Raw genomic sequence first — 13,093 nt, 5'->3', positions numbered from 1 at the left:
CGCCCAGGGTCGCGCTTTGTGCCGAAGCAGTTGGCTCCATCCGAGGCCACGCACCTCTCCGGGGAGGCCGTACCTGTTAGCCAGCTCCTCTGCTTCCTCGGGATCTACAGCTTCCTCCTCTTCCTCCTCCTCCTCCTCCTCCTCCTCTTCATCCTCTAGGACGGACGAGGTCTCGGAGGCCCTGTCGCACTCGGCGCCGTGGTAGCCCTCCATGCCGCTCGTAGCTCAGGCCCTCGCCGGTGATCTTTACCCCCGACCCTGTCCTCCCCAGGGTTGCCTGAAGCAACTGTCATGCCCCGCAGCGCCCGCTCCTCCTGACTCGGGGCAGGCTTTAAATAGCAGGCGGCAAAGTTACAGCACCGAGGCGCTGCTGCGACGACCCTGGGTCCTAGCACCAACCGGGTGCCCGCGTGGGTGGCAGAGCCCACGGCCAGCGCTCCAGGGGCCCCCCGGGGCCGCCCGCGCCGCTCACCGACCCGCGGAGCTGCCCTGCAGCAGCGAAGGAGCACGGCCCCGGCGGACCTGCCCCCACCGGCTGCGAGGGGCTCGGGCTGCAACACACGCGGTTATCCCACGTCCCCACAAAAAGGTGGATGTAGTACGCTCGAAAGCACGCTGCAGCCCCGAGCCCACGCGGGGATCCAGGCGGCTTCGGCTGCTTAGAAAGGTCAGGTACAGGTGCTGGCGGATGAGCCCAGCACACACGTTTAATAATTCATACAGCAGTGTAAGAGCTATCAGATGCACTGTAATTTTTAATGACATGCAGGGAATGTATCTGAACTCCTAAATTTGCTGAGGCATTAATTCACAGGGCATTTTGAATTTCCCCTCCTCCCCTTCCAACGGGCTGGAAACAATATTAATTGGAAGCAAAGACAAACAATATCACTATCCAGAGTTGACAATAAGTCACCTTTGTCCTTTATTGTTCTCCATTTTCATACAAAATTCAGTGCTTTTCACAGATGAAATGGAAACATTTCCAAACTGTACTAACCAAAGAAATCCCCCCCCCCTTTTTATTTTTTATTTTTAAATAACAGACACAGACTCAGATTATAAATAAAGAACTTCCAAATGTTTTCAGGTATAAAATATTGTATACACAGTATAACCCTATTCCCATTTTTCCTCTTTTGGATCTTCAAATAAATGGCTGATTGTAAGTCAATCAGCAAACCCGTCCTGGAATTCTAAGAACGGAAATACCCGAGCTGTTATTTCCAAGCACAAGCTTTCCCTGCAATGCAAAATTAAAATTCTACTGACAAATTTACATGTTGTAAAATATTTCCTAAACAGCATGTACAGAAAGAAAACATTTTTCCCCAACCTACCCACTGGGGCCTATAGCACACAATTTACAAGGCGTACTCTACACCAAAACATAATTTCTTAAACAAGTGTGCTAGAAATGGATACTAAAATTAAACTCCAGATTTTATCATGAGCACAGCGACAGGGAACACAGCACAATGGAGATTTTGCATTTAAGGTATTCCTTACATATGGAAGACAACAGTAGTGCAGTCTTGCAGAAATGCTTAAAGAGGAAGAATATGTACATGACACAAGTTTTGATTCAATCTTCAACACAAGAGGAAGGTGACAACCCTTTTACCAGGATGCATTCAAGTTATTTTCAGAGCTGGTGTATTTCTCACAACTTAATTTGTCTTGTAAGTAGACCAAAATAGCATGCTCTTTCATGCTCTTCTTACATTTATTATACAGAAAATATGATGCTTGTAAGAGTGGAAGATGCATATCGGTACATACAAGGATTAACAGATCAACAGGATTCCTAGTGAAAACAAGAACTCTACAGAATATACATGAGATCCCCAAAGCAAGAAGAACAGCCCATTGGATCAAGAGTGACATTCTCTGATAGACTTAATTTAACACCAAATATACCATGAATTGCGTCCAGAAACCTATGTTCAAGTAAAGCATCGCTTCTAAACAGGCATCCAGAATGCTTTTCACAAAGGCTACTTTAACTTAACTACAGTTCCCCTTCTATCTATTTACTATGGCTGCTGGATAAACGTTTCACCCTATATCTTCCAAATCACCATGTTAGCCTTCAGTTTCTCAAAACCATTATACATTGAATTCTTTGTAAAGGATTTCTTAAAAACAACCTCTCATAACATCAAAACACCTTTACATACAGACTACATTATGTATGCTTCATTTGATGCTATTTTTTTCCCCAAGTTGGTTCAAAACACATCTAAGGAGAACTAAGAGCAAGAAATTGGTAAGATAAACTAGGTTTCACAATACACAGCCTATGCCAATTCTGGTACTACAGTTATTAAATGGGATGCTCTTGCTCCCAAAGTCATTTGGTTCCCCCATACAAATCTGGGCCTCTATTAAAAGCACAGCTAGAGGACAAAAGAGAGTTCTTAAAATCCTATATGAGACATTAGCAAGTTCTGACATCATATAAAGTGAGAAACAGCACATGAAACAGATGCCAAAGCTGCTCCTAAAAAATAACAGAGCTGAACTAAAGCATTTTTCTTCAAGTCAGTGAGAAGCCTCAGAGATGCTGTCATCTTACACAGACACTGAGACCTCGGTCAGCCATGAAAAAAACAGAGCTTTTACAGAAGGTCTTCCAGAAAACTATTCCTAAGTCTCTATATGGAGTACACCAAGGTTTTTATTTTGAAGTTGAGGAGAAAGGGAAAACTTTGCATTAACACTAAGATTTTATGATAGCCATTAGTGGATTTCCTCACTCTGGTTACCTGCCCAGAGTAGATAAAAACCTAGATCATTAAATTTTCTTTCAACATCTTCAGCCTATGTAGAACCTCCACCCCCATCCCAAAACAATTCATTTTGTGATATTCTATCTGATATTTTCTGTCAAAAGTTACAGCCCACTATGTAACAAGTCTCAGGAATATGGCAGTACTCTGGTGGCCACTCAGCTAAACCAAGACACATCACCTTGCATTTGTCATTGGATAGTACCTGCAGCTTAGCTAACACACTGTGAATTACCAGGAGGTTTTCTGTCCTTAGACAGGATATGATGAACACGCCTGTCCCCCTACATTTGGGAAAATCACCATCTGCACTTCATGTTTCTGATTATAGAGCTTATCAAAAGTACAAGAATTTAAGAACAAAATTGCAATAAGATTCTTTTTAAATGCACAGGCCATTGTAGTTACAGATCTTGGCTTGTATTAAAAGGAACACCAAGTTGGTGGGTCTATAGGCCAACTTATCACGTTACAGGAAAATGAGAGAATTATTTTAAAACAGATGTTAAGAAGCAATTTCAAACATAGCACAATAATTTAAAGTGTGGGATATGTTAACTCCTTAGGTGGCATTTATTTTTCTTTCTGCTGCGAAGTTCTCAGATGCAAAGTCTTGTGGGATACACATACATATACAGTTTCATACCTCACATCCGGCTTGCTCAAAATGCAGTTTTTCCAAGTTTGAATATGCATGTCCCTGCCTAGTTATCTTATTTAGAGAGCGTTTTGTAGACAAAGAGCCACCACCTTTTAAAAAGAGCATATTATAAAAATCCATCTAGGGCTTGCAGAGCATGTTAGAAGCCAGGCATCATTCTGTACTAAAAACTTTGGTTACATTTTACATAAAACAGGTCATTTATAAAGTGAATGTTTCATTGAGACCAAGACTACCACCTTACTAAGAGGGGTGGGTAGAGGGGGGAACATATATACAGAATGAGAACATATTTGTGAATTGCCAGAGTCCGATAAAACCAAGACGACTGTTTAAAGTGTAGAAGGAAGCTGTTTTCCAAAAGCAAGCCAGAATACTAGATAGACTAGATCACAATCAAGTGTGAGTGCTAAGTAACCTCACAGTAGGCAAAAAGTTTACAGTTTCTAAACTTTAAATTCAAAAATTTGAAAAAAATTAAAACTTAAAATCTGCACAAGAAAAAACATTGCTTGTTATTTTACATTGTTATAAGGGCTTTCAGAATTTCATTAGAAAGAGCAGTGGATGAAACGTCTACCTGTACTCAGGTGCAGTGCAAAACAGCCATACAGAAGTTTGAGTTTTAACAAGGACCTTGACTTATACGTAGCATTTCCTTTTCTACACAGTTATAGGAAATAGCAAATATTTAAAATATCCAATACAAAGTAACATCAAGCTAGAAAAAAAGAGCTGTATTTTCCATATAAACTTTATTCCACTGGACACCATACAAAATATTAAACTTAAAAAAATGAAAATATGAATTTGACATCAATGATAAGTACAGTTTTAACAATGAATTGGTCTTCAATAACAAATACATGAGAGGCACAAACTGTGCTACAGCAGGTCTAAAAGAAGTTTCACAACTTTTTTTGGAAAAGCTAAAATTCTCAAGATTATTTAAATTTAATTTACAGTAGCTGACCAATTTACAAATATTTACACAAAATTAAAACAAAAGCCCGGCTTATTGTAGCGGGGGGGAGTGTTTGTTTGCAGACATTACTATTTCAAATATGTAAAAGGAAGCACTAAAAGTTATCTGGACAACTCTGTGTGAATACGAAGTATTTACATATATTGATTTGTCATTTTTTATTTCAACTTCTTTGTAGTAGATCTGCTGCTTGAAAATTCCAGTTTAGATTACAGTTCCTGGTATCCAGAACACTACCAAATATAATCTAGTTTAATTTTCATAAACTGTTGCTTGTTGTTCCATGTAAAAGGGAAATAAAATTGGAAGGTGCCAAGTTGAGCAAAAGTGCATACTGCGTTAAGCAGATGTAAAGCACAGGCTGTCTGTTCACTAAAGTGTGTATTGTGTGCAATGCCTTAAGGATACAGTCAGACTCGCACATTGTTTAGCTCTGAATTCCTTTATTTCATGGTTAAATGTGTCTGAATTACTGATTACACAGATTATGGAAACAACTAGTCAATATATTCCAATATTTTCCTTAAAATGGATTTATTCCTGTGGGCTGCTTTTTGAGTCACAACGGTCTCTTCTAGAAGTCAACAATGTAAGCATTTTCAGAAAACGTATCTTTGAATGAACAGCTGTATTAACAAATGTCAATAATAAAATATGCAATCTTTCTTATAAAGATTTCCTTAACAAAAGTTTAAAGAGAAAAACACGTCATAAAAAAACCATGGGGTAACTGCATCTTGATTTTGATACTGTTCTTTATTTCAGCAGGATCCAATAAGGAGGAAATGAAAGAAGTCGGTTATCTTTTCTGTATTGTTGTTCTTAAAGGTAATACACAGTTCAAGTCTTTCTTGTCTCGTAATATCTGCCAAGACTGGGAAAAAAGTAGAAGGTTTTAAAAGGCTAAATCATCTTCTTTCCCATTAATGTTTAAATACCATTGTAAGCATTAAGCCCCACAGAGCCACCAAAAACAAAACAAAACAAACAAAAGTTGGTACTTTTTCCCGCTTGAAAAGAGATTTCTTTCCTAGGAAAGAAGAATCCAAAGATGCACAAAATGGAATGAACTGTTGAGAAATGTATATCCTTTCAAGAAGGCAGAGGATTTGTGGAGACTGATGTTAACATTCTTTAAACATTACACTGATATTCTGACTGAAAAATGATTGTCTCAAATTCACACATGTGAAAGTGCCCGACATAAGAAGTTATCCTCTGACATTTCCTGAGCTTATGTCTTTAAAATAGGTTATTCCCACTTTTTTCTGTATTCTGTCCTGGAATCGAGGACAACTGTCATATCTGTTAGGCCATGAACCTGCAAATAATTGCACTGAACCTCCTGTCTTTATGCAGAGCCCATTTTAACTACAATGTGTAATAAAATCCCCTCAGGGAAAATAATCTCTCAATGGCAATGAGACAAAGATTCCTTAGGGTTTAAAAAAAAAAAAAAGAGGGGGGGGGCAGACACATTCACAAGTACTTCTTTTAAGCAACTGTCATTTCTTATGGTTCCGAATAAGGAGGAAGTGTTTTCATGGCCATAACATTCTAGTACACAGGTTTCCAGATATTTTGAACCAAACCACCGCTAGGACATTTTTTCAGAAAGCCACACAGCTTTAAAACCATTTTAAATTGAGAACTCTGAAAAGAAAGTTCACACTGATTTCACAATGTGTGAGCCCAAACTACTTTGTAAACCACTGCTGTAACAAATTCACAAAATCAAATATTTTGTGTAAAGTAGTGTGAACAGTTCAGTATTTTATACGCTTAAATAACTAAATACAAGGTAACTGACTTTTCTGAACAGAATTGCAAAGCAAAAAGTCACCCTTTTCTGACTATATAAAGACAACACCTTAAAATACTTATTTTATTGCAAATATCTGGCATTCATTTCCTTCTTTTTGCCAGAAATAGGAATGTTTCCAACAAATTATGGGATAGACATACATATACAGTTTTGAAATAATGAATGCAGATAAAGTTGTGATTCTAAAGCTATCAGCTATCATTAAAATATTTTCAGGTGTAAAATTTATAATTCTAAGACAAGGTTTACTATTTTAGGCACCCATTTCAACTTAAGCCAGATCCTTAATGTCTGTATGCCATTAATAAATACTTCTACCTGATTTCCCTCCCAAATTTTTCAGAATAAGTTTATACACACACACACACACACACACACTTATAAAAAACAAAATATAAAAGCAATCATAACATCAGAAACAGGCAGGTTCACTGACCACCATTTGCACAAATATCTTGAAGACCAAAGTGCCTGGAAAAATTAAATTGGATGCAATTTTTACCTTCATAAATTCGTCTTTGATAATGTCAAACTTCTGTTTTTCATGTACAGCTCTGGCGGTGTTTGTCCCATCAAAAGGCTCTGCAAGATCAAACACAAACATTAAAAGTGTTAAGAACACGAGCGTTAAGCTGTCTTCACTAAGCAAGTAATCAGGCAAAAAAAGCAGAGGAGACAACATACCATTACATCCCAAGAAGGTTTTTAGTAGCTGAGTCCACTTTGCTTCTGCATCTCTATGTATACATACTATTCATTCCTCCCCCCAAACCTGCAGACACTCTAATATTGGAGCAGTAAGTAATTCACAATAAAATCAGACTATTTCCAAAGTATGCTATGGCTGTGCTGAATTCATGCATCTGTAATTACTTATGACTGCTTAATAGTTTGAGATGACCTATTAGAATATGATTTGGCATATTAAAACACTTTGAAACTTACTGCACATATCCCCTCCTGGAACTGTCCACTTTAGATTCATGTCATTCAATAGCTTTTCAGTGAAATACATGAAGTACAGTAAAATATTTACAACTTTTTATGTAAAAACTACTAACTAGTCATAAAAATATATTTTATTAGTTAAAATCTATTCTATGTTATCTATTCATAAGTTGACGATTTGAGGCTTTCCTCTTCTGTTTCCAATAGACTAAAAATTTATGTGATGCTTACTGGTTTCTTGCCAGCATAATCAGTAGTTGGGATTTTTTTTTTTTTTTTATTGACAGATTTAAAAGTACTCCTTGCTACTGATATGGTTGCCTACATTACAGTAAACAAACAGATACTAATGAATAGTATTTGCATCATAATTCTTTACAATGCACTGCAAGCAGACTTAATACAGTTTTTTCTTGCCTTACCAGAGAAATGCTTAAATAACATGTGGCATATTTCACACTGGCAGAATGCATGAAACTCCTTAAGGGCCAAGGAACGACGGAAGTCTTTGCTAAATCAGGTAACACATTTAGTTGGTTATGAATTGCTTTTATTTCGATAGAGACATATAGAGTGAAATAACACATCAAGCACACATCAGAAGGGATTCTGACATTACGGAGACTGGGACTTCAAATCTGGAAAACATTCCATGGCATTGAGCTCTTAATACTGAAAGCTATTTAAACTCTCAATCAAGGAGATTGTTCCAAGCAATAAATGTTGCATTTAGCATATTCCTAGAAGGTTTTTCTTCAAACTACCTACGAAGTATTTTAATGGATGTTTACAGGTAGATTTTACTCTAGAAGGCATCGTACATTGGAGCATCCTATCAGAGCAGAATACTGGCAATCAAATAATAATAATAAAAAAGTATCTAGCCCTCTAAATCTAGTCACATAATTTGATACAGTGACTTACTGCTACTAAGAATTCCATATCCCTTACCACGTGAAGCAGTAGAGCATTTCTTCTACATTTCTTATATTTGATGCTGACTGTTTCTTTAATGGTAGGATGTTTATGTATTTAATGTTGTACGAAAGAAATACTTTTTAAAAGTAACAAGAGCAAAGCTGTACAGTCTTCTAAAACTGACGGGGGGGGAGGGGGGGCGGGCAAGGCACTCCTAGCCACAAAAGCTGACTCACATCTTCCCTTTAGTCTTCTTGCATATTTACCAACTGTTAAAAGACAAGTTCATTCCCTGGAACACAGCAAGAATAATTTAGCAATCAGCAACTATTTACACCACTAACATTTTCTAAGGATCAGGACAGTGAGAATCCGTTGTGAATTATTTTGGTCACACAGAATTAAAAGAAAAATGAAACAACTTCAACATTGTGATACTGGAGGGAAGGGGATCACCTTCCCCAACAAAAAAAAACAAGAAACCATAAAACTTCAAAACTGCAGCAAAAGAAGCTCTGAAGAATTATTTTTAGAAAGGAATTTAACATGTGGATTAAATGCTCCTGGAGCCGAAAGATTTATAAATACAGGCATGAATCAGGCACAGCATAGACAGTTTTCCCTAAATGACTGTCAATTAATGGTCTTACAGAACTGCCAAGTTCCTAGTTTTTCCAAACTATATCTTTTTCAAAAGGAGAATATATGATATTATTTGATATAGACAAGAGTTAAACTAGACCAGAATAGTCACTAGCATTTTAGAGCTTCTGACAAGGAATGTTCCCAAATGTTCACTAAAAACAATGTTCTTGGTATTGCCATTAATGGCGGTAGCTTGCCCTATCTTAAAGTAACTGAGAAAAGCACCCATACTACATTCATTCTTCAAACTGCAGAAATGCAAGTAAGAATCAGTATTAAGGTACATTAAAAGAAATTAAAACAGAACACAACTTTTTCTTTTAAAAAGCTTAAATACAGTGCTACATGTAGAATTATGGCAACTTGCAGGCAGATTTCTACAATCTATGATATATTTTAAAAAATACATTTTTAAAAAATAATATGCAACAAGTAATAACAGTTACTGAGATTTTAGTCCACTAAATGGAAAATCTGACAAAGACTTGGAAACTAGAATACGTCAAGCCGTTTATCTAGCTTTTAAAAGCTTCTCCTCCTCACAGTACAGAGAAGTTTAACTACTTATTTTCTGTTAAACTAGTTCACTTTAACAGGTGTTACAGATATGGAACCTACTCTGAGTTGAAGTAAGAAATCTAATTTTTCCTTCAAAATTATTAATAAAAACTTGATATGTGAGGATTAAGCTCACTAATAAAGTCTTGAAGCACTTGGTAACAAAAAGGAATCAGATGCACCAGCTATAGATATTTGCTTCTTCAATAGTTCAAATGCAAAATGCACTCTTAAGAAAAAGCTATACGTAATCAAGCACATTTAATACAAATTCTAAAATGCCCAATTTCTGTGCTGAGATTCTATTTTCCAACCAAATGGAAGAAAACACCAACTATTCAGGTACTTTCTGATGTCCAGGAGAGTGAGCAAGCCTGAGACAGCCCCGCGCACCACCCCGGCTCAGCAGCACTTGAGAACAGCAGACACAGCTGCAGAGCATTCCCACCTCCCACATTCAGAATGGCAATGCCTTGGCAATATCTGCACTACACTATCCCGATTCATTTCAGCTGTGCAGATACTCTTTAATTCTCACATTTCTTAACTCTGCATGCTTGACTTTGCCATCTCAATCTTTTTAAACAGCTTTCAGTGTACTTTTCCCTATGACTGGTAGTCGATTTCTTCCAGAAGACAAAGAACAGAAATTGTACCATGTGGCTTCGCACCCTCACCCATATGGTTACAGCTAAGTTGGATAGCTCTACTCCACAGAACAACTAACTTCACCAGTAGGTAATTATTCTCTGCAAAGCGCAGCACTAATAGAGGTAATCGCGTGCGCGCACCCCCCCCCCCCCCCCCCCGCAAGACCTCTGAGGAATGTTTACGTCTAACCACTGGACTTCTGCCTTATTCCCCTCTAAATTTTCCCAGTCTCTAACAATTCTTTCCATTTCATTTGGCTCCTCTCAAAATTCCATTCCTCATTTATCCTAAAACTTTACTCAATCTCCTGATCCTAATTGAGTCTCCCATTGAAACCCAGGGCCCAGGCACCCTCCCTCCTCATTTCAGACCTTTCCTCCTCACCCCAGTGTCCTAAGCCACTGGATCCAACTCTGCTCCTACTCCACCTTGGGTCCTTATTCATGATCTCTCGTCCAACCAATTTCCCTTCACTTGCTGTCTTCCGATTCTCACTTCCCTTTCTTATTTGCTTGTGTTAACTGTTTCTGGTTTACACTGCAGCTCCCAGTCCCCTTCCTGATTCTTTTTTCCTCTCCATTCTCCCTGCTAATATCATAATCCTGCTCTTAATTTATTATTTTTTCTTTCCCTGGTCCAAGCTTCATCTCCTATGCATGCAAACTGTTCATTTTCCTTCTCCCTGGAGTCTCCCTGTGGCAGCTCTAAGACCTCAAGAGGACACAAAACAGGTTCCATAGATAGTGCCAGTGCCTGACTACACCTGAGCTAAGATGTCTGAGAGCTGCAGCTCCAAAAGGAAGCCTGGGTTTACCCCTCCAGTTCTGGAGAACTTCATACAGTTACCGTGGAGACATTCCACAGTCAAAAGCCAGTCAAAAATAGTAGCCACAAAGGAATCAACATACGCACAATCGGTCACTGTTAGAACTTGAGATGTCAGAGCATTACTAGAACAAAGAATATTCTTAGAGAGGAATCTGATGATGTGCCCACTGTGTTTTCGCAGAAGCTCAAACTTGGCAAAACTGAAGACTATTTTTATAGAACAGCAATACACACATTACTGTCATAAGGGCCACTCCTTCTCAAAGTCCTGATCCCTGTTCCAAAAGTAACAGGGCAATAAGTCCTCTTGAAGAAAAGGTCAGGAGAACTATTTTTAAACACTACAGAACTTAAAGCTTCCTTCTCAAATTTTTGTAGAGAGACTGTTACATAACTACAAAACAATCTACATTGGTAACACTGTTTTCTACTAAAATGTCACATGTATGCATTATTAAAATATGACTGAGGTAAAGTCCAAGTGACAGATTTAGGTATTTAAGGTCTTAACAGTTAAAAATGATAATGCAGCTTTACATTTTACCTTCCACACAAATAAATTTGTTTCTCCACTCAATACCATCAGGTCTTGGAATAGCTTTGGCCTCACGAACCGAAATCATTTGATGGCTCCAACTAGGAAAAAGGAAAACAGTTTACAGATGTCAAACTGCTATGTCATAATCCTGGATAGCACAGTACTTTATAATGACCTGTAAGAGTGCAAGAGTTTCATCTTCACAATATGAGTAAGGAATGACAGGTAGGAAACAAGAAACATTTTTCCACAGAGACATTTATTTATGAAAACATTTGCAAAACAGAATACCATAGGTTTCCATGAGTAGCATGCATTCATGACAATTTTTTCAGAAACCATTGTCAACTTGAATGCTGAAACCTACAGTTTTTCTAAATTCAAAAGAAATTAAACTTTGTAAATCTATCTTTCAGAATTTTCTCTTGGGAGAACGGAAGGTAATGAATTTAAGCACAGATGAAGTTACATACTGGATTTGATTACAAAGTATTCCATGAGTCAATATAAAGATGCACACCTACAGGTCAGCATTCCTGGTGCAAGGAACCTATTAGAAAGCATTTACGCTTTGTATAGGATGAATTTTAGATCCTCTATAGCTGTAATGTCAGTGCAACAACTACACATTTGATGATAACCTACTTCCTGCGCACAATTTTATAACAGCAAAAACATTGGAAACGATCTTACCAAAGAGGGAACAGCAGTACAGTTTAGAGGGAAATCTTTGATAAATGTGCTTGGCATGACCATATGTCAAACACAATGGCAACCAAATCGAACCATTTGCAGTTTTATGATCTTAACCAATCCTACACAGCCAGTTCCCAGCTGCTCTTAACTAAACCAGGAAACTACCATATCAGCAAAGGCCAGGAATGCCAACAGTGGGTCACCACCACCCCCCGCCATTAGATGAGGACTAGAAATAGGCAGGTAGCATGCTGCCAGCAGCACTGGATTTATGTACAGCTGACTGGAGCTGCTGGCAGTATGGATCTTTTGCCATATCGCAAAGAGAGAGGAACCTGGCTGAGTGTAATTAGCATTCTGCAGTTACACAAATACCAACTGTAAATCAAAACACAATCTGTAAATCATCAGTTAAATTTGGAAGAATTCTGTGCTTCTTAGGTCATAGCTCAGCTGTCGTAACTCCATTGAGTCAACAGTGATAAGAGTTTACACCAGCTAATAATCTGCCCCCACAGATTCTACAAATTAGTTTGGAAACAACTCATGATTAAAGCCACTTATGAAAGTCAGCTGTTTGAACAAGTGTACTTCCACAGCAGAACATACACATTCTTCTTCTTCTATTTAAGAATATGAACAGGGTTGGGTTTTTTTTTGATATTTCAAAAGGTTGCAGGACAGAGCACATGAAGCATACTTTAGGATACCTTGGATTATTTATTCACACATGTCTGTGTATATTTAGATTCCTCTTGATCATCTACATCTGTACTGATTTTTTTAACAGATAGGTCATTTCTAGCATTCAAAGATTCAAAGCAAAGGAAGCTTTCATTCTAATCCATCACTCTTCCTAATTCCCAAAGTAGACCACATTTGTGAGAATCAGAAATATTGTGAAGTAGCAACTACTTTGCTGTACATCAAGCCATCAGGTCTTTTTAAAAACCTGCCATCAAGACAAGTTTAACAAGAAATTAAGATGAATCGCTTAAAAGAAATAAACAAACGACTTGAGCACTGAAGAAACTTGGACTGCACTTCC

At 37.9% G+C, this 13,093-nt stretch overlaps 2 protein-coding genes across 5 annotated transcripts in view; both read right to left on the bottom strand.

The window, feature by feature from the left end:
• The window catches only part of LOC135324432 (cardiomyopathy-associated protein 5-like), a 45,669-nt gene extending 45,456 nt beyond the window's left edge, over positions 1-213 (bottom strand). Inside the window, exon 1 of the mRNA XM_064500736.1 lies at positions 74-213. Within this exon, the coding sequence (XP_064356806.1) occupies positions 74-213 (140 nt within the window). The remainder of the gene's footprint in view (positions 1-73) is intronic.
• A 688-nt stretch (positions 214-901) lies between these two features.
• LOC135323465 (poly(A) RNA polymerase GLD2-like) overlaps positions 902-13,093 on the bottom strand; it is a 49,975-nt gene continuing 37,783 nt past the window's right edge. For all 4 annotated transcript variants that reach the window (XM_064500720.1, XM_064500722.1, XM_064500721.1 and 1 more), the window contains 3 exons: positions 11,356-11,447; positions 6,766-6,845; positions 902-5,312 (listed from right to left, as the gene is read on the bottom strand). In XM_064500720.1, coding sequence (XP_064356790.1) covers positions 5,238-5,312; positions 6,766-6,845; positions 11,356-11,447 — 247 coding nt within the window. In that variant the 3' untranslated portion in view covers positions 902-5,237. The remainder of the gene's footprint in view (positions 5,313-6,765; positions 6,846-11,355; positions 11,448-13,093) is intronic.

Source organism: Dromaius novaehollandiae, chromosome W (genome assembly GCF_036370855.1).
Source record: "Dromaius novaehollandiae isolate bDroNov1 chromosome W, bDroNov1.hap1, whole genome shotgun sequence".
Taxonomy (NCBI): Eukaryota; Metazoa; Chordata; class Aves; order Casuariiformes; family Dromaiidae; genus Dromaius; species Dromaius novaehollandiae.
Note: the sequence above shows the minus strand (reverse complement) of the source record. Positions and strands in the feature narration are given on the sequence as shown.